Source organism: Carcharhinus amblyrhynchos, chromosome 25 (genome assembly GCF_965287045.1).
Source record: "Carcharhinus amblyrhynchos chromosome 25, sCarAmb.v2.hapA, whole genome shotgun sequence".
In the NCBI taxonomy this organism is placed as follows: domain Eukaryota; kingdom Metazoa; phylum Chordata; class Chondrichthyes; order Carcharhiniformes; family Carcharhinidae; genus Carcharhinus; species Carcharhinus amblyrhynchos.
Genome location: NC_137348.1, coordinates 42984618 through 43012280, shown reverse-complemented (window position 1 = coordinate 43012280; position 27663 = coordinate 42984618). Strand labels below are relative to the sequence as shown.

Below are 27663 nucleotides of genomic sequence, written 5' to 3'. Positions count from 1 at the left end.
TAATCACACTGGGTCAAACAGTTTCCCTCCCCAAACATCCTAACGAATATGAAAAAAGCACCCTGCCCCCAAAAATGTTACAAATGGATTTATGAATGGGTCAGGGAATTACAAGGAAACACAATGAAACTCAAAATAAGTGACTCACTCCAGCTCTAAGAGTAAACAGCATTTAGTTTCTTGGTCTGTTTTATTAAAACGGAAAATTCTATTTAATTTGCAAATGTTTACATGGTTTTGCATTTCAATTACAAGTACTATCGGTAACGTGTATTATAAACACATCAAAAGGCACATGGTAGCAGTGGTTATGTTAAAATCCCTGTCACATGATTTATTCACAAAGCCTGTCTATCCACTTAGTTTAAGATCCCTGATGTTCTGTGTGTTTTTAAAGCACAACAGATCCTTTACAACAATCAGAACTTCACAGAAACGCAGCTCATCAGCTGAAAATGTACAACCGCTCACTTCATTGACTTTCTCACTTTCCCTTCCACTCATATACATTCTGCAACAAAATACCAGAAAGATGCGAAACGCTTCTGTATTTTTGATCTAACACAGGAGTTTAGGTTTTAAAGCATGTATTTGGAATAATTTTGACTGTGGCACCTGATATAAACAGGAGAACAAGGATGGGAGCAGAGCAAACAGGAAGGTGTGAATGAGAGGGGGAGTGGAGCAAAGGGGAGAAGGGAGATCTGTCGAATTGGTTTAAAACGCTTCATGACCCTGTGTGTTCTGTGTCCCAGATGGAACAGCATCAAATATCCTTCAGCCATTTCAGGATTTGCGGCACATAGTACGTGATGATGATATCAGCACCTAGAGGCAGAACAGACATCACACAAGTATATTATATTTAAATAAACACAACTGGAAAATAAACTCCAGCAGAAGCCACTTGCCCGCACACATCATCCTGTACTCAAGAGGAAATGGGGATAACTGGACTGTCACTGCAAAGGATGACACGAAAACCACCCTCAGAACGTCCAGCAGGTGCATTAGAACATAAGAAATAGGAGCAGGAGTAGGCCATCTAACCCCTCGAACTTGTCCCACCATTCAATAAGATCATGGCTGATCTGATAGTGGTTCAGTTCCACCTACCTGCCTGCTCCCCATAACCCTTAATTCCCTTATTGGTCAGAAATCTATCTGTGACTTAGAGACATTTAGCGAGGAAGCCTCTACTATTTCAACGGGCAGAGAATTCCAAAGATTCACTACCCTCTGTGTGAAGAAGTTCCTCCTCAACTCTGTTCTAAATTGACTCCCCCGTATTTTGAGGCTGTGCCCCCTAGTTCTTGTTTCCATTCTAAGTGGAAATAACCTCGCTGCTTCTACCCTGTCTAGCTCCTTCATTATCTTACATGACTCTATAAGATCTCCCCTCAACCTTCTAAGCTCCAATGGGTACAGGTCCAGTCTACTCAATCGCTCCTCATAAGCTAACCCCACCCCATCTCCGGTATCAACCTGAGGTTCTCTGCATCAACAGAGAACCTCCATACAGTACTGCCAAGAATGAGCAAGCAAAGAAAAATCCCCGATAGATTGTCAGACCTGAACTCACTCCTATAGCAATACACACCTGGATCAGTCCCCTATCCAATGTCGCACCTGGGTCTGTACCCTATCCAAATGAAATCCCAATGAAAGCTTTTAAAAGCATTCTCAGTTCAGGAGGACTGGGTAACTCCTGTATCCACAACCTGCTTGCCTGAATTTCAAATAAAAGCAAACTAAAGATCTCCCTTTTAATGGGCAAAACAAACTGAAAACAAAACCATACAAGGTTCAAAATTCAAGCCAAAAAGTCCACCTAGACTAATTTCCGATAGAATAACTGTGTCTGAACAAACAGGAGAAAAGTAAGAACATAAGAAATAGGAGCAGGAGTAGGCCATCCAGCCCTTCGAGCCTGCCCCGCCATTCAATAAGATCATGGCTGATCTGTCGCTGCTCAGTTCCACTTTCCCGCCCTCTCCCCATAACCCTTAATCCCCTCGCTTATCAAAAACCCATCAACCCACGTCTTAAAAATATTTAGCGAGGCAGCCTCCACCACTTCAACGGGCAGAGAATTCCAGAGATTCACCACCCTTTGAGTGAAGAAGTTCCTCCTCAACTCCGTTCTAAACCGCCTCCCCTTTATCTTGAGGCTGTGCCCCCTAGTCCTACTGTCTTTTTTGAGCGGGAAGAGTCTTTCCACCTCTATCCTATCCATCCCATTCATCATCTTATACGTCTCAATGAGATCTCCTCTCATTCTTCTAAACTCTAACGAGTACAAGCCCAGTTTATTCAGCCTCTCCTCATAGCTCAATCCCCTCAACTCCGGTATCAGCCTAGTAAACCTCCTCTGCACTCCCTCCAAGGCCAAAATATCTTTGCGCAGGTGCAGCGCCCAAAACTGCACACAGTACTCCAGCTGTGGCCTCACCAATGCCCTATACAGCTGCAGCAAGACCTCCCTACTTTTATATTCAATCCCCTTCGCTATGAAGGCCAGCATCCCATTCGCCTTCCTGATCACCTGCTGCACCTGCAGGCTGGGTTTTTGCGACTCATGCACAAGGACCCCGAGGTCCCTCTGCACCGTCGCCTGCTGCAGTTTTTCGCCCCGTAAGTAATAGTCCTTCCTACCATTCTTCCTACCAAAGTGGACCACCTCACACTTGCCAACATTAAATTCCATTTGCCATTTCCTGGCCCATTCGCCCAGCCTATCTAGATCCTTCTGCAGACTCTCCACACCCTCCGCACAATTTGCCGTTCCCCCAATCTTGGTGTCATCAGCAAATTTCGACACTCTACACTCGGTTCCCTCCTCCAGATCATCTATATAAATGGTAAAAAGCTGAGGCCCCAGCACCGACCCCTGGGGCACTCCACTAGTCACCATCCGCCAATCCGAATAGCACCCGTTGACCCCCACTCTCTGCCTCCTATTTGACAACCAATCCTCTATCCACGCTAACACCCTACCCCCAACTCCATGTCCCTCGACCTTCTGCAATAACCTCTTGTGAGGCACTTTGTCAAACGCCTTCTGAAAATCTAGAAAGACCACATCCACCGGCTCTCCTCTATCCACCGCCCTAGACACATCCTCATAGAACTCCAGTAAATTTGTCAGACACGACTTCCCTTTAACGAAACCGTGCTGCGTCTACTCTATCAAGCAATTCCCTTCAAGATGCCTCGCAATTTCCTCCTTAATGACAGATTCTAACATTTTACCTACCACAGACGTTAAACTAACCGGCCTATAATTCCCCGCCTTTTGCCTGGCACCCTTCTTAAACAACGGCGTAACATTAGCCGTTTTCCAATCATCTGGCACTTCCCCGGAATCCAGCGACGTTTGGAAAATAACCACCAAGGCATCCACTATCGCCTCTGCCATTTCTTTCAGAACCCTCGGATGCATTCCATCCGGTCCTGGGGACTTGTCCACAATCAGCCCCTCCAGTCTGTCGAGCACCGCCTTTCTAGTAACAGTAATGTCATTAAGACCCTCCAGTCCTACCACCTTTCCATCTCTAACACCCGGCAAATTATTCACGTCCTCCTCCGTGAAGACAGAAACAAAAAAGTTATTCAATATCTTAGCCATATCCCCATCCCCTACCACTAGGTCCCCTTTCTCATCCTTTAAAGGACCAACATTCACCCTAGCCAGTAGCTGGACTCTCTGCAGTTTGGCTTCTTTTGAATGTTTGAATGACCTGTACTATTTCTCTTACAAGAGGAGAAATATTTTTGTCCCTCTTACCAAACACTCCATCAGTGCAGTGCACACTGGGGATGAAATACTGCAAACTTCGCAGTAGACACCATATGATCCAAAAAGATGTGAACAAGGCAAAGGGACAGAGATAGGCAGCGCCCTCCCCCACACAGCCCCCTGCATCCCTCAGGAGTCACATCCAACCTGGACCCTATGAGCAGAGCTGCAAGGGGACATGCCCACCCCTTCCCAACTCCTAGAACGGGTAACCAAAGATCTGGAGTGTAAAAGGCAATAACAAAGTAACTCGCTTTCCAGATTTGCCCAGTGCCTGTGTTTTTTTTCAGGGACATGGTGCTGCAGAGAGCTTGCTGCAAAATGCAGGATCTACGGACAGAATGCTGGAACCTGGTTTCACTAAGGGATTAGCAGCCTGAAAGAAATACTGGCTGTTTGGTTGAGAGAGTTACCTGCCCTCCTGAAGCTGGTCAGAGCCTCCATGACAGCTGTCCTGAGGTCAAACGCTCCAGCCTGAGCCCCATGCCACAGCATCGCAAACTCCCCTGAGACATGGTAAATCGCCAGCGGATGTGAGGGGTGCTGGAAGGAAGGAGGAGAGAGAAAGAGAGAGAGAGAGAGAGAGAAAGAAAGAGAGAGAGCTGAGCAACTGTTAAACACAAAGCATTCAGTAACGGCTACAAATCATTAAATTCACAGAAATTATCTCAACGTTCTGACACAACGTACACTTCATTTCTCAGCAGTCATACTGAACTTAACGGTCAGTGATGTTATTTTCAGGCAGTGATAAAGGAAGCTCATTTCAATACAATAATGAGGAAACTCAGAATATAACATTAAGTATCACTTCACCTCAACAGGAAAACTCCTGCCTTCAGTGAGCTGACAAGAAGTTATTCAGAAACTAAATTAATACATTGCCCTTCTCAGATCCAACTGCTCCAGTAAGACCCAAGACAACAAGGTTCCACACCCTTCTGGGAAACAGTCAATGAAGATGAACCTTTCCTCAGACTAACACACTCACTGTATCCACACACCTTTCAAAAACTAAATTAAAATATATTTAAAACATCAAATATACTTTGATATTTTGAGGATATGAACAATATTAGTGAGGAAACCAGATAGTTCTGGTCTTGCCAGATACAACCTGCAATTTTCAGGACAGGCAGAATTTTAAACAGGCGGTGACTCAGGGATTAAGCAGCTCAGGGGGTGTAATCAGTGAGTGTGTACGTGGAACGAGCAGCTCACACGTTCAGTTCCTCAGCAATGGGCCAGTCAAGCAGCCTCCTGTCATTCTATGGATCAGTATCCTCAGGAACAGAGAGAATGAAATTATTGCAGAGATAAACTCCTGCAGGTCAGCCCGCTGTCAACTGAGGAATCCTAAACCATATAAACCCAGCCCACTGTCAACAGAGGAATCCCATGGAATAGAATATATACAGTGCATCAACTCTGCACCGATTCTCCAGAACAGCACCTCACCCAGTCTACACCCCTGTCCTAATCTCCATAATCCCTTACTGTGGCCAATCCACCTAACCTGCGCAATTTGGACTGAGGGGGTCCCAAACTCTATAAGTAAAAACTACCACCAGCTTTCTGGCTGCACAAAATCAGTCCACCAGCCCACTGCGCCACAGCTCACAGGTAGAGGGAACGCACACAAACTTACTTTGTTCTTCACCTCCCGGACAAGGTCCAGGTAAGGCATTCCCGGTTTGACCATCAGCATGTCCGCTCCCTCACGCACATCACGGTCCTGCACCAAGGGTACAATCAGTTATTTCCAGCAACGCACTGAGACAGAAATACTCACACTCCAACTGTGCACGATCCCAACATCCAGCGAGGACCATGGATTACTGTCATATTCCCAATAACCTTTAACATCATCAGGACAGTACTCAGCATCAATTTCACTCTATCCTGGAAAGCTCCCAGCTGGCTGAAGCCAGCACAGAATTACACATCAATTTCTCTAGCCCGCTATATCAATGCTGCCTGTTCCTGGGGTGGGGGATAGAGTCCAGAATCATAACGATTACATGAAAAGACCCATCAATATGTATATAACCCAATACAAACACAACTACAATTCAGGTAGTAACCTTCCCCAATGACACATCCTGCACACACTAACACTCCCACCAACACAAACTGCCATATCCTGCAACTAAGTTAATCATTGTGAGGATGTTGGTGTCCCTGACAAGGCTGCCATATGTCACCCAACTCGATTCACCCGAGGAGATGGTGATGGGATCTTTCTCTCACAGCCCTGCATTCCAAATGATGAAGGTGCTTCTCTGGCATTGTTAACTGGGCATTGGTGGCACAGAACGTCCAAGGTGGTACTGTTGTTTAAAAAAGGAGGAAGAGTCCATCCAAGTAACCATAGGCGAGTTAGTTTAAATTTGGTTGTGGGGACAAGTTATTGGAATCAACTCTGAGGAACAATATAAACCTTCATTTAGAAAGACATAGGTCCATCAGGGGAAGTCAGTAAGGATTTTTAAGGTCACGTCACTCTAACTTGCTTGAATGTCATGGAGAGACGGCAATTGGGGTCGATGTGGGCCGCGCAGTCGGTGCGTTCCACCGAGCGCAGCGCAGTGGGTGCGTTCCACCGAGAGCCGCGCAGTGGGTGCGTTCCACCGAGAGCCGCGCAGTGGGTGCGTTCCACCGAGAGCCGCGCAGTCGGTGCGTTCCACCGAGAGCCGCGCAGTCGGTGCGTTCCACCGAGAGCCGTGCAGTCGGCGCGTTCCACCGAGAGCCGCGCAGTCGGCGCGTTCCACCGAGAGCCGCGCAGTGGGCGCGTTCCACCGAGAGCCGCGCAGTGGGCGCGTTCCACCGAGAGCCGCGCAGTGGGCGCGTTCCACCGAGAGCCGCGCAGTGGGTGCGTTCCACCGAGCGCAGCGCAGTGGGTGCGTTCCACATCTCTTTAACCTGTGCTTAACCCTCTCTCCACTCATATTGTCTGTACCTTGAAGAATTGATTGTCTGTAATCAGTATTCTGTAAACTGTGTGTGACTTTATACGCCCTGTTTCGGATCAGAACTCCCTGCTCACCTGACGAAGGAACAGTGTTTCTGAAAGCTAGTGGCGTTTACTATCAAAGAAACCTGTTGGACTTTAACCTGGTGTGAGACTTCTTACTGTGTTTGCTCCAGTCCAACGCCGGCATCTCCACATCCAGTGAGGTTCTGCAGAACCTGGTACATGGACATTTGCTTTTTGTGATGATTTAGACTCAAATGTAGGGGACAAGTGAGGAGAAAAGCTTCAGACTGCAGGAAGATATCGATGGACTGAAAAATGGAATCAATCTAGAAAGTTGTGAAGTAATGCATTTTGGGAGGTCCAACGAAAGATACAATAAAGGGGGAGATCTGGAGTTACGTGGAGGAATAGAGGAATCTTAAAGGTAGTGGGACATGTCCATAAGGAAGTCAAGAAAGCATTTGGTAGGATTTCCTTTATTGATGAAGTTTATGGGCAGGGAGGTCACACTGGAACTGTACAAAACACTAGTTAGATCATAGCAGGAGGACTGCGTACAGTTCTGGTCACCTGATTGATATTTTGGCCTTGGAGGGAGTGCAGAGGAGGTTTACTAGGCTGATAGCGGAGTTGAGGGGGTTGAGCTATGAGGAGAGGCTGAATAAACTAGGCTTGTACTCGTTAGAGTTTAGAAGAATGAGGGGAGATCTCATTGAGACGTATAAGATGATGAATGGGATGGATAGGATAGAGGTGGAGAGACTCTTCCCGCTCAGAAAGGACAGTAGGACTAGGGGGCACAGCCTCAAGATAAAGGGGGGGGCGGTTTAGAACGGAGTTGAGGAGGAACTTCTTCACTCAAAGGGTGGTGAATCTCTGGAATTCTCTGCCCGTTGAAGTGGTGGAGGCTGCCTCGCTAAATATTTTTAAGACGCGGGTTGATGGGTTTTTGATAAGAGAGGGGATTAAGGGTTATGGGGAGAGGGCGGGAAAGTGGAACTGAGCCACGACAGATCAGCCATGATCTTATTGAATGGCGGGGCAGGCTCGAAGGGCTGGATGGCCTACTCCTGCTCCTATTTCTTATGTTTCTTATTGTTGGAGACATGTTGCATTAGAGAGGACAAGAGGAGACTTCCCAGGACTGGGAGCATATTGCCAGAACCGGGAAGTTTTTGTTTTGAGGAATGATTGGATAGATTAGGATTGTTTTGTTTGGAACAGAGGGAGCTGAGGGGTGACCTAATTGGAGTGGACGAAAGTATGAGGGGCCTAAATAGAGGCGACCTATTTACCCTGGCAGAGAAATCAAAAAGCAGGGACAGAGATTGAAGCATTTCGTAGAAGAATTAGAGGAGAGATGAGGGTCATAGGAATCTGAAACTCACTGCGATAGAAACTTTCACTTAGATGTGTCTACTTAAAGAGTTGCAGGGCTGGGCACCAAGTGCAGGAGGGTAGGATTAGGCTGGGAAACTCTTCATTAATTAACAGAGACACAATGGGCTGAATGGCCTCCTCCTGTGTTCAATCATTCTGCTCCATCTTCAAAACTCACAACGTGTCCTAATGACAGTGACACAGACTTACCACAGCTCGCATCGCCAGCCCCCGAGCTCCTGGGGGCAACTGGTAACATTTCCGATCTCCAAAGGCCGGCTTTGACTGGGCTGCATCACTGATGGAGCAAAACACTGAATTAAACAGAGTCCACAGCCAGGTTACACACCACCCAACCCAAAACAGAGTCCACAGCCAGGTTACACACCACCCAACCCAAAACAGAGTCCACAGCCAGGTTACACACCACCCAACCCAAAACACAGTCCACAGCCAGGTTACACACCACCCAACCCAAAACACAGTCCACAGCCAGGTTACACACCACCCAACCCAAAACACAGTCCACAGCCAGGTTACACACCACCCAACCCAAAACAGAGTCCACAGCCAGGTTACACACCACCCAACCCAAAACACAGTCCACAGCCAGGTTACACACCACCCAACCCAAAACAGAGTCCACAGCCAGGTTACACACCACCCAACCCAAAACACAGTCCACAGCCAGGTTACACACCACCCAACCCAAAACAGAGTCCACAGCCAGGTTACACACCACCCAACCCAAAACAGAGTCCACAGCCAGGTTACACACCACCCAACCCAAAACACAGTCCACAGCCAGGTTACACACCACCCAACCCAAAACACAGTCCACAGCCAGGTTACACACCACCCAACCCAAAACAGAGTCCACAGCCAGGTTACACACCACCCAACCCAAAACACAGTCCACAGCCAGGTTACACACCACCCAACCCAAAACAGAGTCCACAGCCAGGTTACACACCACCCAACCCAAAACACAGTCCACAGCCAGGTTACACACCACCCAACCCAAAACAGAGTCCACAGCCAGGTTACACACCACCCAACCCAAAACAGAGTCCACAGCCAGGTTACACACCACCCAACCCAAAACACAGTCCACAGCCAGGTTACACACCACCCAACCCAAAACACAGTCCACAGCCAGGTTACACACCACCCAACCCAAAACACAGTCCACAGCCAGGTTACACACCACCCAACCCAATCATTAGTGTCTATACAAAACTCCTCACACTCCAATCACTTCTTCCCATATTTCTCACAGGGGGTTTTCACAGTAACTTCATTGCAGCGTTAATGTAACTGGTGACAAATAAATAAACTATAAATAAAATAAATTTCCTCACATCTCTGCAATCAACTGTGCGCCTTGTGTGCATCAAGCTGAACCTTCAAAGTGGGAATCTGCTTCATACAGTCCGTGTGACCCAGACCCTCCCCCTCCTACACACTGCGACACAGACCCTCCCCCTCCCACACACTGCGACACAGACCCTCCCCCTCCCACACACTGCGACACAGACCCTCCCCCTCCCACACACTGCGACACAGACCCTCCCACACACTGCGACACCGACCCTCCCACACACACACACACACACTGCGACACCGACCCTCCCACACACACACACACTGCGACACAGACCCTCCCACACACACACACACACACACACACACACTGCGACACCGACCCTCCCACACACACACACACACACACACACTGCGACACCGACCCTCCCACACACACACACACACACACACTGCGACACAGACCCTCCCACACACACACACACACACACACACACTGCGACACCGACCCTCCCACACACACACACACACACCCTCTCCCACCCACACACACACTGCGACACCGACCCTCCCACACACACACACACACACTGCGACACAAACCCTCCCACAAACCACACACAGGGATGCTGGAACTCACCGGAACGGTCCATAGAAACAGGAAGCAAACTTGGCACTATAGCTCAGCAATGCAACCTACAGAGTAACAGTTACACAAGTGTTAGAGATCCAACACCATTCACACCGCTCATAAACACCAACTCAAACTGATTAAATCCCTGCCCACCCAACTCACACTCACACGCCTTCCCCTATCATTCCCATCCTTCATCCTGAACAGTATACTCAATCTGACACAAACCAGGAGATTGCAGGTTTATGTTGGGCCTGTAGTGAGCTGTGCTCTCAGCTGGGGTCACAGTGTGGCATTAACACTGGGTTCAGTGCCATGCGGGGGGCGGGGGGAGAGAGAGATAGAGTTGGCCAGAATGGCTCTCTCTCTCAGCCCCACCTGATCTGGGAGGAGTCTCAAGGTGAGCAATGGTTAGTCAGATTCCCCGGGCTATCACAGGCAAATTGGACATTTGAGAATCCAGAAGTACTTTCTGACGTATTGAAGGGTTACCACAGGATACTTTTTCCTGTTTCAGGAGAGGAGACGACAGCTGGTTATTGAAGAAACAACATCACAGATTGACAGAAATGAGTCGTCATGTTTGGAACCAGCAACTCACCAGGAGAGAGACCTCAGAAGGAGAACATAGGAATTAGGAGTGAGAGGGGGCAGTTCAGCCCTTCGAACTCACTCTGCCATTTAACAGGGTCGTGGCTGATCTTATCCTGTTAGAGCCATAGAAAATTACAGCTCAGAAACAGGCATTTTGCCCCTTCTTGTCTGTGCTGAACCATTTTTCTGCCTAGTCCCACTGACCTGCACCTGGACCATATCCCTCCACACCCCTCTCATCCATGAACCCGTCCAAGTTTTTCTTAAAAGTGACCCTGCATTTACCACTTTATCCGGCAGCTCATTCCACACTCCCACCACTCTCTGCGTGAAGAACCCCCCCTAATATTCCCTTTAAACTTTTCTCCTTTCACCCTTAACCTATGCCCTCTGGTTTTTTTCTCCCCTAGCCTCAGTGGAAAAACCCTGCTTGCATTCACTCTATCTATACCCATCAAAATCTTATACACCTCTATCAAATCTCCCCTCATTCTCCAGGGAATAAAGTCCTAACCTATTCAATCTCTCTCTGTAACTCAGCTTCTCAAGTCCCGGCAACATCCTTGTGAACCTTCTCTGCGCTCTTTCAACATTATCCACTTTCCTGTCTGCTCCCCAGAACCCTTTATCCTGCTTTTCATTAGAAACATCTCAATCTCCTTCTCAAATCTATTGATTGATTCTGCCTCCACTGTCCCCTGGGGCAGTTGAGTTCCACACATTCATAACCCTCAGGGAGAGGTAGTTCCTCCTCAGAGGTAGGCGATAATGTGTATCCACAGCCTAGACATTACTCCAGTGCATTCTGCTGAGTACACTCTTACCTTGCTTCCCAGTTCATTGGAGATGAGGGCCTGTTTTATGGATCCAACTCTGCCATCCATCATATCTGAAGGAGCTACAATATGACAGCCTGAAACAAAACCAAACGTCAATCTTATTCTCACATACAATGAGGAACTTTCCCAGCTGAGACTCCAACAATGTCACCCATCCTCTGTATAATTGTTAAAAACACAGAGGTATTATGGCAGCCTTGGGCAGGCAGAAAGGAATGTGAACACAATTAAAGGATTAGATCCTCGAGCAAGTTCAGAAAATAGAATTAAAATGTTTTAATAACTGGGCTTATCTCTCCAGTGGGACATACGTTGAGTTTATTTGGTATTCACAGTGAATGATAGGAATGTGAGTAAATAGATTTACATCCATTGAGATTATTCATTCTGATTACACTGATGATTCAGCCGTGCTGTCTGGGACTGATCCTTGCCTCGATTCCAGCATATTCTCTACCTCCTCATCAGAATTCAGAGATTTCAATCCCTCCGTCCTACAGCAGTCAAGCTCAGCTCCAAGGGTCTAAGATACTTGTGATGTCTCATCAGAGGGGGGAAAGTTTGGCCCCTGCTTGTCTGGGCAATACAGTGGGTTAGCACTGCTGCCTCACAGCGCCAGGGATCTGGGTCACTGTCTGTGCAGAGTCTGCATGTTCTCCCCGTGTCTGTGTGGGTTTCCTCCCACAGTCTGAAAGACGTGCCAGTTCTAGGTGCATTGGCGGTGCTAAATTCTCCCTCAGTGTACCCACCGGAGTGTGGTGATCAGGGGATTTTCACAGTAACTTCATTGCAGTGTAAGCCTACTTGTGACTAACCAATAAATTTTTCGATGATAACAGAGGTGAAGAGGCATGAACTTACACAGATGTCCGGACAGAAATGGAATATTTAGCCTGTTGTCATGTGAGAATACAAAGGCTCAGGAACTTTGAGTTCCTTCACTTGTTTAACTTTGAACCCTTTCCCTTGGTTCAAGATGAGGAGTTTTTATTTCTTTCAGTGAATCGTGGAGTTCCCTTCCCCAGAAAGCGGTGGAGTCAGGGTCACTGAACGTCCACAGGCAGAGTGAGATACCTCGCTGATCAATAAGGGATTCAGGGGTTGGGGGGGGGAATGGGGAGGAGGGATGGGAGGGGGAATGGGGAGGAGGGATGGGAGGGGGAATGGGGAGGAGGGATGGGAGGGGGAATGGGGAGGAGGGGAGGGGGAATTGGCCAGAATGGCTCTCTCTCTCAGCACCACCTGATTTGGGAGGAGTCTCAAGGTGAGCAATGGTTAGTCAGGTTCCCCGGGCTATCACAGGCAAACTGGACATTTGAGAATCCATAAGTACTTTCTGACGTATTGAAGGGTTACCACAGGATACTTTTTCCTGTTTCAGGAGAGGAGACGACAGCTGGTTATTGAAGAAACAACATCACAGATTGACAGAAATGAGTCGTCATGTTTGGAACCAGCAACTCACCAGGAGAGAGACCTCAGAAGGAGAACATAGGAATTAGGAGTGAGAGGGGGCAGTTCAGCCCTTCGAACTCACTCTGCCATTTAACAGGGTCACGGCTGATCTTATCCTGTTAGAACCATAGAACATTACAGCTCAGAAACAGGCCTTTCGGCCCTTCTTGTCTGTGCTGAACCATTTTCCTGCCCAATCCCACTGACCCGCTCCTGGACCATATCCCTCCACCCCCCCAGCCAGGAATATGAAACAAAGCAATGAAGCTCAAGAACAAAGAACTAGGAGCCATTCAGCCCCTCGAGCCTGCCCCGCCATTCTATACGATCGTGGCTGATCTTGTCTCAGCCTCAATTCCACTTTCCTGCCTATTCTCTGTAACCCTTCAACCCCGTGACTAATTAAAAATCTCTCTCTATCTCCTCCTTAAACTGACTCAATGTCCTGGCACCACGGGGTGTGTGTGTGTGTGTGTGTGTGTGTGTGAGGCATTCCACAGATTCACCACCCCTTGGGAGAAGTAATTTCTCCTTATTTCTGTTTGAAATCTGCTAGCCCTCATCCTAAAACTAGAACCTTCTGTCCTAGATTAACCCACAAGAGGAACCATCCTGTCCACATCTACTTTATCAATACCTTTTATCATCTTATTGATAAAACAAAATACCTTGATAAAATACTCAGATGAATCTCATTGAGCATACCCCAGGCTGAGTGGGTGGTTTACCGGGGGAGGGGAGCGGGGGCGGATGGGAGAGGGGGAGGGGGGGAGCGGGGGTGGGGGGGAAGTGGGGGTGGGCGGGAAGGGGGTTAGAGTGTTATATGCTGTTCTGTTTGTCGTAAAACAAAAAGGGTAAAGAGACAATGGAGAGGGTGCAGAAATGTAGGGGAATGGACATCAGAAAATGTTTGACACACTGGGGTCTCTTTTCTATCAAAAAAGGAAGGCTGAGGGGTGACCAGATAGAGATGTTTAACATTCTGGAAGAATTTGATGGAATGGATAGTCAGTGAATGTTTTCTCTTGTGGGGAGGAACAGAACCAGAGATCATCAGTATAAAAGAGACCCCAAAAAATCCAATAGGGAATTCAGAATAAACCACTTCACCTGCTGGGGAGGGCAAGGCGGGGCTGGCGCCCGCAGGGGGGGCAGGGACAAGGGGGGGGGGGCTGGTGCCCACAGGGGGGCAGGGACAAGTTGGGGCCGGCGCCCACAGGGGGGGCAGGGACAAGGGGGGGGGCTGGTGCCCACAGGGGGGGGCTGGTGCCCACAGGGGGGCAGGGACAAGCGGGGGGGGGGGGGGCTGGTGCCCACAGGGGGGGCAGGGACAAGGGGGGGGGGCCGGCGCCCACAGGGGGGGGCAGGGACAAGGGGGGGCCGGCGCCCACAGTGGGGGAGCGGGGAGAAGGCAGGACTGGCTCCCACGGGGAGTGCGGAGAATGTGGGCCATGTTCCCATGGGAAGTGGTTGAAGTGAATAGTGTAGATGTATTTCAGGGAAAAGTCGACAAGGATCTGAGGGAGAAGGGAATAGAGACTTACGCTGGTAGATTTAGGTGGAAAAAAAATGGGATCAGGCTCCAGTGGGAGCAGAAACACTGACATAAACACACTGGATGGGCTGAGAGGCCTGTTCCTGTGTCATTTATCCTACAGAGTGATAATGGTGAACTTTAAATATCCTAATATAAACTGGGATAGTAATAGCACGAAGGGCAGAGAGGAGGGTTTGTCTTCTGGGGCATTTTCATGGTCAATGCTCACTGAGGAAATATTGCCGGTTCTGGATCGGGTGAGTAAATGGAGCACGTGTCAATAGGGGAACAGTGATGGGAGTGTTAGGGTTAGGCTGACTGTGGAAAAGACAAGGAGCAATCCAGAGGAAAAATAATTCACTGGAGACGGGCCCGTTTCAGTGCGGTGGGAATCGGAGTGAAAGATTGGCAGACAGAACTTTAATGGAAAGGTGTGAGATGGAAATAGTTGGGGCACAGTCCAGGTACAATCCCAGGAGGGAGAAAGGTCAGACACGCAAAGCCAGAGCTCCCTGAATAACAAAATAAAGAATAAGGTGAAGCAGAAAAGGAGGCTAATGACAGATATCAGGATGATAATAGAAGTGAGAACTCGATTAAATATAGAAAGCACAGAGAAAAAGTGAAAAAGGAAATTAGAAAGGCAAAGAGAGAGCACGAGGAGAGCCTGGCAGCTAACGTAACAAGGAAACAAACAGTCTTCTATAAACATGCAGAGTAACATGCTCGCAAGGGGTGGGGGCCATTTAGGGACCAAAAAGGGATTTATGAATGGAGGGGGTGGGAATGTCTGAGGTATTAAACGGGTAATTTGCATCTGTCTTTCCCAAAGAAAAGGTGCTGCCCAAAGTCACAGAGAAACAGGAAGTAATAATGGAGATACCGGACAGGCTGAAAACTGATAAAGAGGAGGTATTAATTTTAAGAACAGCCATCTTTAATCATAGAATCCTTACTGTGCAGGAGGCCATTTGGCCCATCAACCTTCACTGACAGCATTCCCACTCAGGCCCTATCCCCATAACCCCATGCATTTACCCTGACACTAAGGGGTAATTTAGCACGGCCAATCTAACCCGCACATCTTTAATAATAAGCTGCTAGGATTGGATGAAATGTATCCATAGTATGCTGTTTGAAGGGTGGAAATTGCAGAGACAATGGCCACAGTCCTCCCATCCACCTTGGATACAGGAGTGGTGTTAGAGGACTGGAGAACTGCAAACTCACAATCTTCTTCACAAAAAAAGGTTCCGAGGATGAAATCAACAACTTCCAGACCGGCCAGTTTAACCTTGGTGGTGGCAAATTAACCCCATTGGGGTGACATTCCTGCCTCTGGGAGCTGCTGCTCAATCAGATGACCAGGAACTCCGGCCCCAGTGACCACTGCAAGCTGCGTCCAGAGGGAAGCACGTCGCAATGGGGCTGAACATGAAGGTCAGTGCCAGGACCAGGCTCTCAGACCACGCGCGGGGGTGGTGGTGGGGGTGGCGGTGGGGGTGGCAAAGGCACAAGGAGGAAAGGGAAAATGTGGGCGTAGAGGATACCCGGGGGAAGGGCCTCGGATTGACATGGGGGCGTGAAAAGGAGGCCCCCCCCTCAACTCCCGCTTCACTTGCCTGAGCTGCAGTCCACCCGGTTTGCCCTGTCTGGCTGGTTTCAGCTCCTTTTGCAGTCAGTAAAATCCCGGTCATGCTGGAACGGGCCCTGAGATAGCCATCAACTGGCCACTTACCAACCTCAGTTTGCCCACGAGCGTGAGCCACCCAGCCCATCCCCTGCCGCTGGTAAAATTCCGTAAGAAGCCTGACAACACCGGGTTAAAGTCCAACCGACTTATTTGATAGTAAACTCACAAGCTTTCGGGAACTCTCCATTCACCTGACGAAACCCCGAAAGCTTGTGAGTTTACTATCAAATAAGTCGGTTGGACTTTAACCTGGTGTTGTCAGGCTTCTTACTGTGTTTACCCCAGTCCAGCGCCAGCATTTCCACATCATGGTAAAATTCCAGCAGGGATGCACGGGTAGGTGCCGGTGGTACACCTCCCAATTTTACAGCCACCTCCAGGTCTGGAAGTGCGTCCCTAGAGGAACATGAAATTCCAGTCCATAATAGCCTTTAGGATTCAGCACCCTTTCAAAGCCAATATTTCCTCATTCCTGTCATTTTACTGACTCCCTCTCCCTGATTCAGTATTTGTCTCCTCGGAATATCTGGTGTGCTGATCTCTTCCTCTGCTGCAGGTAGTGACACTAATTCACTGTTTAACATGTTGGTCATTTCTGATTTCTCACTGACAATGTCAAAGTTACCAGGTTTCAAGGAACAACATCACTCCTGAACACTTTCCCTCAAATAACTGTGAAAATATTATGTTGATTTTGAAATCTTTTGCAAGTTTCTTTTTATAGTCCATTTTTTTTTAGCCCTTTTTATCTCCTTAGTCACTCTCAGCTACTCTCTGTATCTTCACTGGGGTTTTTGTGTGTTTTTCTCTGCATTTCACATTGACTTATCTCTTTTTGTCCATGCTGTTTTCTTTTTCACAAGTTGTTCTTGTCCCTTCTGTACCACATTAAATTCTTTTTTGAACACCTCTCATTGTTGTTTTACCCAATTAACAGATATGTTAAGTTTCCTGTGGAGAGTCTCTGTCTCACTGCATTGATGTTCTCCCTGTGTCAGCCTCCAGGTGCTGCAGTTTCCTCCCACAGTCCAAAGATGTGCGGGTTAGATTGATTGGCCGTGCTAAATTGTCTCTTGGTACGTAAAGGTGTGAAGGTTAGGAGGGATTAGTGGGGCGAATGAGTGGAGTTATGGGGATAGGGCCTGGGAGGTATGCTCTGTTGGACAGTTGGTGCAGACTCAATGGGCCAAATGGCCTCCTTCTGCACGGTGGCCCAGTGGTTAGCACTGCTGCCTCACTGCGCCAGGGACCAGGTTCAATTTCAGCCTCGTTTCACTCTCTGTGTGGAGTTTTGCACATTCTCCCCACATCTGCGTGGGTTTCCTCCGGGTGCTCCGGTTTCCTCCCACAGTCCAAAGATGTGCGGGTTAGGGTGATTGGCCATGTTAAATAGACCGTAGTGTCGGGGGATTTGCAGGGTCATGGGAATAGAGCAAGGGTGGGATTATAGTCAGTACAGACTCAATAGGCCAAATGGCCTCCTTCTATACTGTAGGGAATCTATGATATCAGACTCAGCGAAATCTAGAAACAAGGTCAATGCTTCAGGTTTTTCTCTTCGAGTACACATTGAATGTAATTGTGCAATGAAAGCCGACAGCATCATCCTTGTCTGGAGGGACTGATGATCACTATTACAGAATGTCATGCACCGTTAGGCTGCTAACTAAATCTGGCTTGTCATTCAGTATTAAATCTAATCTGGTATTATCCCCTTGTTGGCTTTAGCGCATGTTGCTGCAGTCGATCAAATAAGTTTTTATTTATTAGTGTCACAAGTAGGCTTACATTAACACTGCAATGAAGTTAGTGTGAAAATCCTCGAGTAACATCTCCTCTGGGATTTCCACTGAAACAGGGAGAGTCCGACCAGGGAGAGTCCGACCAGGGAGAGTCCGACCAGGGAGAGTCCAGGAGGATGACAGCATCTTTTAAATGCTTTCGACTGAGCCTCCAGCTGTACCTGAGCGACAGAATCAGACACAGGGATCTCTCCAGCAGACAGACCGGCTGAACGTTCCGATCCCTGCAGTGGGAGCATATCAATCCTTAGGGAATGTGATTGACGGCAATGTATGGGGTGCCTCCAGCCGTGTTTATGATTTTGCCTCATTGTCAGGACCATTCAGGCACAGCCTCCTCTGAAACCAGCTCCACATCAGCCTCGCCCACCGCCGCTCCCCTCCCTGGCACCTCGCTCGCCTCCCAGTACCTGCCCTGCCAATTCTATTGCCCTGTGCCAGCCACTGGCTCAACTCTGTTGAAGCTCATTGCACAAGCAGACAGACTGACTGAGCGCTTGGTGCAATTCCTGTCCAGCAGACAGAGGTGAAAGGTCGTGGTTGATCACACTGTATTGGAGCGATGGTTTTGGTTGTGAATAGGTTAATATCCGTGTGGTAGAGGAGGGATTTCCTGATTCCCCCACACTCTGTAGTTAGCCTCACGGTTGTGGGGAGCTCACTTCTCTCAGATCCTGCACCCACCTGCCTTGGCGTAGGCCAGTGCCACCTCCACCAGCCTCTGGCAGCTTGCTTCATTGTTTAGGCTCTCATCTTCCCGGAGTATTCCTAGAATAAACAAACCAAGAGACTTACTCCCAGGCCCAGTGTCCATTCCCTGCTGTTATCCCCCAGGTCCAAAGCCCATCGTCTGCTTATGACCCCCTCCCGGTGGCTATCTGGGCTCTAGAATCTGCTTTCATTGCCCATGCCCGCAGAGATCATGGGTCTAAAGAGGCCCAGGAAAAATTTAGCAATTTAATTTCAAGTTTCGTTGAAGGGTAATGGGCACAAAAGTTGCTCCTCAAGGCTTCAGAAACAGACTTCAGGTCACACACCCTCTTCATAACCCCACAGACTGCAGTCACTGCCTGGGCCATGCACATCTTCAACCTTGACCACCGAGAAGGACATTGGCACACAACCAGCTTCAAACTGCCCTCCAAATCACCCACCACCCTGATTTGGAAATCTATCACCGTTCCTTCACGGGGTCAAAATCCTGGAACTGCCTCCCTAACAGCTCTGTGGGTGTACCTACACCACATAGTCTGCAGCAGCTCAAGTAGGCAGCTCACCAGCACCTGCTCAAGGGCAACGAGGGATGGGTCATAAATACTGGCCGAGCCAGAGACACCCCCATCCTGTAGACAGATAAATAGAAAAATCCTGCCTGGCCTGACACAGACAGGCAGTGTAACTATCAGCCCCCACTGGGGGAGGGGGCTGCTCCCTCCTGGGGTCGGTGTTAAGGATGGTTTTAACCCTCCATCTTTGCTTACCACAGTGCCCATGGGAAGTGTATGGGCAGAGACAGACGTCACAGGCAATTAATAATGTTGGGAATGTCTTCCGCAGCTTTTTAACGGCCAGAATGGCGGGGTTATCCTCCGAGTCTGCTGCAGACCCAGTCTCATCCTGTCACAGAAAACACAGCCTTGATTAACAAGAGAAAATCACCCCGGGCACCCTCGCCCCCACCGCCCCCTTCCCCCACCGCCCCCGCCCCCACCGCCCCCTTCCCCTCAGTGCCCTCGCCCCCACCGCCCCCTTCCCCCCAGTGCCCTCGCCCCCACCGCCCCCTTCCTCCTGCGCCCTCGGTCGATACCTGAAGACATCCTAAAGCATCTTACAGTCAGTAAGTGTAGGTGCTGTTGTGAAGTAAGAGACACAACAGTGAATCTGTAACAGGCAGATTCCACAAATACCCAGCGTGGCAATGACCTGTTTTGTGTTGGTTGAGAGATTGGCCAGGACCCCAGGAGAATATTTCTGCTCTTCTTCCAACAGTACCATGGTTTAACATCTCACCCAACAGAAGGTACCTTCAACAGAGCAGCACTCCCTCAGTAAGGTCACTGAGCTGCGCTTTCGTTCTCAAGTGTCCTTATAACTGTCAGACCTGGGAGCATGAGTGCCCCCACATCAGCTGGAAAGCAGCCTAGGTTATTGGAGTACTGTGCGCAGTTCTGGTCACCTCACTACAAGAAGGATGTGGAAGCTATTGAGAGGGTGCAGAGGAGATTTACAAGGATGTTGCCTGGATTGGGAGGCATGCCTTATGAGGATAGGTTGAGGGAGCTCGGACTCTTCTCCCTGGAGAGACGAAGGTTGAGAGGCGACCTGATAGAGGTTTATAAGATGTTGAGAGGAATGGATAGGGTGGATTCTCGGAGGCTATTTCCCAGGGCTGAAATGGTTGCTACGAGAGGACACAGGTTTAAGGTGCTGGGGAGCAGGTACAGAGGAGATGTCAGGGGTAAGTTTTTCACTCAGAGGGAGGTAAGTGAGTGGAATCGGCTGCCGTCGGTGGTGGTAGAGGTGACTCACTGGGGTCTTTTAAAAGACTTCTGGATGAGTACATGGGATTTAATGGGATTGAGGGTTATAGTAGGTAGAAATATGATCGGCGCAACTTGTAGGCCAAAGGGCCTGTTAGAGCTGTAATTTTTCTATGTTCTATGAATCCTACCTTTGGGAGTTTGGCTGGAACTCCAAAGATCAACACACAACCCAGGCCCTCATCCACCAGGGGCCTCAGCATCTTCTCCAGTTTATTGACACCGTACCTGGGAGACAAGCACAGAGTGAGACAGAGACAAACGCCCTCAATCACACCAAGCCCACACCCAAACGCGCCAGCCCTGCTTAAACAAAGCGGGAGACGTACTGCACACTCAGCCCATTTTCACGCGAAGGAACGTGGAAGCAATTCATATTAGTAAAGAAAAACTATTAGAGAAATAATTGGGTTTAAAAATCCCCTGGGCTTGACGGCTTCAAGAGCCACATTGTGTCCGGCGCTGCCAGGTGAGACACAGCACAGGAAGACTTGTTTCACTCTGTCCCAACAATGTGCCGGAGGTTCCAGTCCCCAATACCGCTGCGTCACACTGCTCACCAGGCCATGAGCTGTCAGATCGCTGCACTGGATACAGGCTGGTTTTGTAAACTCATCTCAGGGGCAGCTTGTCGCTCAAACTTTCCACCCTTATGGCCAGGGAATCCCCCAGGGACAGCAAGGGGGAGGGGTACGAAAAAAGGGGGGGAGAGGGAGAGACTCCCCCCACCCCCCCGGCAACACCACCCCCCCGGGACAGCAGGGAGGGATTCCCCAGGGATAGCAACGTGAGGGGGGAGGGAAAAAAGGTTCTTCCAAGAGGACACGGGGGTGGTTCCACTGGAATGGGGGGGGAACGGGGGATGGAGAATCATCTAGCTGTGTGTGAAGAACAGCAGAAATATTTAATCTATATTTATACTGTAAGTTTCAGTCTCAAACAACATTGATCCAGGTTACCGAATTACCCAGAAACAGCCCATCACTGGATTCAGTTTAATCTGATTACCGGAGGGAACTGCCAGATCACGGCACACACAATCTGCAGCCTTGGTCACACATCGCTGTACCCCAGCTGCGGGCAGTCAGGGTGCACTGCCAGGATCACGTTACTATCTGGAGACCCAGCATCATTATCAGGAGTGAGTCATGCAGACAATGTAGTTCTGGAGATAGGGATAAGACTGCCCAAAGCCGTGGTTACCGTAACTGAGAGGAGCTTTGTCATCAGCCACATCTATCTGCAGCCAGCAACAGCCACACGAGTGTGGCAGCCTCCAGTGTGAAGGCATATCAACCTGCACACAGGCAGCTGGAAGAACAGTTTCATTCATTGATCCAAACAACTTTAGTACACTATGAGCCCCACTCCTGACGGGTTTACACTGCTTCACTGAGCACCGTTCCTCAAATACATGAGCACGGTAGCACAGTGGTTAGCACTGCTGCTTCACAATGCCAGGGACCCGAGTTCAAATCCAGTCGTGTCTGTGCGGAGTCTGCACATTCTCCCCATGTCTGCATGGGTTTCCTCCAGGTGTTCCGGTTTCCTCCGACAGTCTGAAAGGTGTGTGGGTTAGGCGGATTGGCCCTTAGTGTCCAAAGATGTCTAAGTTAGGGAAATTAGCAGGATAAATGTGTAAGAGTTACAGAGATAGGGCGAGAGGTTAACATACTCTATCAGGGAGTTGATGCAGACTTGATGGGCCGAATAGCCTCCTTCGGCACTGTAGGGATTCTATGATTCTAGTAAGCAGCAGACCATTTTCACAGTAATAAAGACAAATCCCATTGCTCTCTGATTCATGGTAAAGTTACATACAGCTAGAAAAAAATAATCAAAATGGCTCATTGAGATATAAATATTCATATTCTAAGGCTGGAATATAAAGAGGAGGAAGTTTTGCTACAAAAGCCCTGATTAGACCATATCTGGAGCGTTGGAGAGAAGGTGATGAGGAGATGACAGCAGGAGAGTGGGAAGGAACGTGAGGGAGAGGGCACAGGAAGGAAGATTAGGCATGGATCGAGAAACGGGGTCAGTGTGAGAGAGAGGGGGTACGGGTGAGAGTTAGTGAGATTTATTCCCTGCATGGACATACACTCAGCATCTCAACACGTTTCCCAGGAACCAGGAACAGAGCATTACTTCCCAACTCTCAGGGCTCTTTACTGTGACAGGACTGGGTTCAGAGAAAACCTCTCCTTGGACAGATGAAGACCCAATATCTTCTCCTGGTTATAAATCATACTAAAGAAAGTTAAATAATTCTCACCATTGAATTGAAAACTGTTGAATGACAGTAGATGGTAATCTGTCGCCCTGTGGAAAGATGTTAATTTAGGAACAATTCCCCATGTTCCGTTTATCTTCAAATAGTTTCCAGGGGAATATTTTTCACCTCTAATGAAACATCAGCCCATTCATCCAGGAGTCCGTCATCAGGAATGCTTAGATCACCATCCCTCCCACACTCCCTACTCATTCCCCTCCCGCCCATTCAGGGAAGTTAGGAAGAGACTTTCCTACCTGGCCTGTCCCGGAAGGCTGGCAATAGGTTCAATGGCATTGGCATCATCACTGAAACAGATAGGCAGTAAATGCTAGTTAGGCAATGTGACAGAGTCAGCACTCACCCTGGGGACTCCAGAATCACAGTATTAACATCACCAATGGCACAGCAGGCATGATCATCCTCAACAGTGCCCCACAAGGCTGTGTTCTCAGCCCCCTACTATATACACCTGTGACTGTGCGGCCAAATTCCCCTCCTATTCGATTTTCAAGTTTGCTGACGACACCACCGTAATGGGTCGGATCTCCATGGAACCATAGAAAACTACACCTCAGAAGCAGACCTTTTGACCCTTCTGGTCTGTGCCGAACCATTTTTTGCCTAGTCCCACTGACCTGCACTTGAACCATATCCCTCCACACCCCTCTCACCCATGAACCCGTCCAAGTTTTTCTTAAATGTTAAAAGTGTTATTCCGCAGGTGGAGGTCCACCTCGTGTCAAACGAGGGGCATGCACACGGTGGGTCGTGCGTGGGCCGCTCTTGGAAGTTCCGGGAGTGGCCTAGTACTTCGTGTCGGTGTGTGTGCTTGATCCTGGACCGGTAGACAGGCGCCGCAACAGCTCAGTGACTAGCACTGCTAGCTGTGCAGATACATGGATTTGGGCCTGTGTCTGTGGGAGTTTGTGCATTCTCCCTGTGGATGCGTGGGTTTCCTCCGGGCGCTCCGGTTTCCTCCCACACCCCAAAGATGTGCTCTTAGGCTGATTGGTTTTACCAAATTGACACTATTCTCCCCTGAATCTGGCTAAGTTAGGGGTTCCATTCGTAGACATGCAGGGTAGAATAGGTGTAGGGTGATGCGGTGGCGCGGGCTTGTTGGGCCGAAGGGCCTGTTTCCCATGCTGGGTTGTTCTTTGTTCTAAGTGACCCCGCATTTACCACTTTATCCGGCAGCTCATTCCACACTCCCGCCACTCTGTGTGAAGAAGCCCCCCCCCCGCAGCCCAATATTCCCTTTAAACTAAAGATCTCAAACGATGATGAGACAGAGTACAGGAATGAGATAGAGAATCTGGTGAACTGGTGCGGCAACAATAATCTCTCCTCAATATCAATAAAATGAAAGAGATTGTCGTCAACTTCAGGAAGCGTAAAGGAGAACATGTCCCTGTCTACATCAACATGGACAAAGTAGAAAGGCTCGAGAGCTTCATGTTTTTAGGTATCCAGATCACTAACAATCTGTCCTGGTCCCCCCAGGCCAACACTATAGTTAAGAAAGCCCACCAACGCCTCTACTTTCTCAGAAGACTAAGGAAATTTGGCATGTCAGCTCCGACTCTCACCAACTTTTACAGATGCACCATAGAAAGTATTCTTTCTGGCTGTATCACAGCTTGGTATGGCTTCTGCTCTGCCTATGACTGCAAGGAATTACAAAAGGTCGTGAATGTAGCCCAATCCATCACGCAAACCAGCCGCCTGTCCATTGACTCTGTCTACACTTCCCACTGCCTTGGCAAAGCAGCCAGCATAATTAAGGACCCCACGCACCCCGAACATTCTCTCTTCCACCTTCTTCCATCAGGAAAAAGATACAAAAATCTGAGGTCACATACCAACTGACTCAAGAACAGCTTCTTCCCTGCTGCTGCCAGACTTTTGAATGGACTTACCTTGCACTAAGTTGATCTTTCTCCACACCCTAGCCGTGACTGTAACACTACATTCTGCGCTCTCTTGTTTCCTTCTCTATGAATGGTAATGGTTTGTCTGCGCACGCGCAAGCAACAATACTTTTCACTGTACGTTAATACATGTGACAATAATAAATCAAATCAAATTCAGGCTTGTTTTACTATTCCATGTGGAGATTTGCTTTACTTCCATTTCCTTTTAAACCATAAAGTTTCCGGATCACACTCCCTCCCGCTCCCTCTGACCCTCACTTACGTTACAAAGATTGGATAGATGAGGTTGTTTGCATTGAAGGTGGAGGCACAGCTCTGCCAGGCACGGAGTAGGGGATGTGAGTAGCCGCTGTGCAACAGGGATTCTACCTGCATCATCCTTAAGCTCAGCTGGAAATTCAGGAATCTATGAATACAGTAAAATACAATGAGAAAACTACAGACAAGAACGCAGACCCATACTGACAGCAGTGAAATTCAGATCAGAAACCCTTGAATCTACTGGGGGAGGTCTCTAAGCTCCTCACCACTAAATAGTCCAATAATCAGAAACATTATCAATCCACTCCACCCTGCTTTCAATGCCACTCCCACTCCTTCTCCCCTTCCTCCATCCACACATTTCCTTCTCAACTCTGACTGAAAACTTTGCACGGTCAGAACTTATCCTAAAAAAAGACCTTGCTCTCAGATTTGACTAACGCTGATAAGTCTAATTCCTTGCACATCACGGAGGCTGCATTTTTTCAGACTCCAGCTCACAAGTGACCAGAATTTAGACCCACACCCTGCCATGGATACTCACAGACCTCAGGGTTACAGGCTCAGTCACACAGCCCTCCAACACACACACACACACACACACAGACAGCTGAGTTTTCTCAGGGCCACTGCTGTCAGGGTGAAGGATGCTCAGAGGGGATAATTAACTCTCTGCCCTCAACTACAGCAAGCTTTTGATTCCCAGGAAACTTCCGAGGATTTCTCCTCAGCAAAGAATCATTCTGTGCCAGAAAAACATCTGTGCAATCTGCCAAATGTCAAAAAAGGCCAACAGAGGAGCTTGCCATTTTCGACTCAATCTGCCCCAGCCAGCTACTCCCTTGTAAAAGAATCAGCACTGAATTACACTATATCAGCGCTGACCCAAGCCCAGAGCAAGGGTATTTTTAGATACATTTGTGATATCAAAGTCTCAGCCCAGGAAATCGATAGTAGTGAACTCTGTTGCTTAATCCTTTGTTAAAAAAACAGTCCCCTTTACAGGTCTAATTTAAAGCTCACTGAGAGAGAGGCATTTTGCTGAAGCTTTTCAACTTGCACTCATTAGGACAAAACGCAGGAATTCCAAATTTCAAACAATCACAATTTACACCACAGGACAACAGAGTGCTGACTGGCTGGCAAGTGAGATGTAATTGGTTCAGGAGTTTCCATGGGGAAAGCAGCAGGGTTTTATATTTCCTAAATTCTGGGTAATTCAGGAAAGGTACAAGGTTTGAATATACTCCTTTAGTTCTAATGTGGTAAATAATCACCCAACAAGCTGATTAACACAACGTGGTTGTTAGTGTTACTATTAACATACTCAAAATTGTTCCAACAAGTGCTACCCAGTTGTGGAATCACATTTAATTGCATGCGTTTTGGTTTGAATTCTAATTTACCAGCTTGCACCCGATTATCGGCACAGTGTCTCAGACCCCTTCTAAACACAGGATCTGGGAGCATTCGGCAATCAATACTCCAACCTACAGGAATTGGGCACCATGCCCCAGCTGGCACTGGGCTTCCACCGCTCTTTGTACCTCGTCTCTGTGTCCAGTTCCCTATTAATTATTAAAGTAGAAAATGTGGCAAATATTCAGCAGCTCAGACAGCAGAGAAACACAGTTAAATTATCAGGCCAGAGTTGCGGTGCAAGGTCACAGACCTGAAGCACTCGCTCTGTTTTCTCCCTCACAGATACTGCCTGTGAATATTTCTGTGCTCTCATTTCAAATTAAATTAAAATACACAATATTTTGTTTTTCCCAATTTTTACAATTAGTTACAAGCTCTGAACCCAGCTCCCTATTGGTTACTGTATTAGTTACAAACTCTGAGCCCAGCTCCCTATTGGTTACTGCAGTTAGTTGCAAACTCTGAACCCAGCTCCCTATTGGTTACTGTATTAGTTACAAGCTCTGAACCCAGCTCCCTATTGGTTACTGTATTAGTTACAAGCTCTGAACCCAGCTCCCTATTGGTTACTGCAGTTAGTTGCAAGCTCTGAACGCAGCTCCCTATTGGTTACTGTATTAGTTACAAACTCTGAACCCAGCTCCCTATTGGTTACCGTATTAGTTACAAACTCTGAGCCCAGCTCCCTATTGGTTACTGTATTAGTTACAAACTCTGAGCCCAGCTCCCTATTGGTTACTGTATTAGTTACAAACTCTGAGCCAAGCTCCCTATTGGTTACCGTATTAGTTACAAACTCTGAGCCAAGCTCCCTATTGGTTACTGTATTAGTTACAAACTCTGAGCCCAGCTCCCTATTGGTTACTGTATTAGTTACAAACTCTGAGCCCAGCTCCCTATTGGTTACTGTATTAGTTATAAACTCTGAGCCCAGCTCTCTATTGGTTACTGTATTAGTTACAAACTCTGAGCCCAGCTCCCTATTGGTTACTGTATTAGTTACAAACTCTGAGCCCAGCTCCCTATTGGTTACTGTATTAGTTATAAACTCTGAGCCCAGCTCTCTATTGGTTACACTGTGGTTAATTGCAGTGTTGATAACATTCTCATGAATGAATCTACATCTCTCACCTTCACTGCCTCTTCTTTGTAAGCTGCTGTGTAATAACCCGGAAGCAGTGTCACAGGCCCCGCCCTC

The 27663-nt window shown here is 48.3% G+C and overlaps 1 protein-coding gene across 3 annotated transcripts; it reads right to left on the bottom strand.

Moving 5' to 3' along the window:
• Positions 1–156: 156 nt before the first annotated feature.
• Positions 157–27663, bottom strand: alad (aminolevulinate dehydratase). 3 transcript variants are annotated; one of them, XM_080211839.1, is made up of 12 exons: positions 27597–27663; positions 25045–25188; positions 23103–23153; positions 20705–20801; positions 19515–19650; positions 18718–18801; positions 11532–11620; positions 10120–10175; positions 8367–8454; positions 5448–5534; positions 4213–4342; positions 157–828 (listed from the first exon to the last, which is right to left on the bottom strand). In XM_080211839.1, exons 2-12 carry the CDS (start codon positions 25158–25160, stop codon positions 767–769), a joined length of 996 nt encoding a protein of 331 aa, XP_080067965.1. In that variant the 5' UTR covers positions 25161–25188; positions 27597–27663; the 3' UTR covers positions 157–766. The 3 variants fall into 3 exon arrangements, with proteins under 3 accessions (XP_080067965.1, XP_080067966.1, XP_080067964.1); XM_080211840.1 differs by lacking the exon at positions 27597–27663 and adding an exon at positions 26538–26607; XM_080211838.1 differs by lacking the exon at positions 27597–27663 and adding an exon at positions 26067–26185.

What these genes read in the sequence shown, in the direction of transcription:
- alad (XM_080211838.1), bottom strand. An exon ending in TCCGGGAGGTGAAGAACAAA is followed by an intron (nt 4,343 to 5,447) that starts GTAAGTTTGTGT and finishes CCTTCCTTCCAG; the next exon opens with CACCCCTCACATCCGCTGGC. An exon ending in GACCAGCTTCAGGAGGGCAG is followed by an intron (nt 829 to 4,212) that starts GTAACTCTCTCA and finishes TTCTGCCTCTAG; the next exon opens with GTGCTGATATCATCATCACG.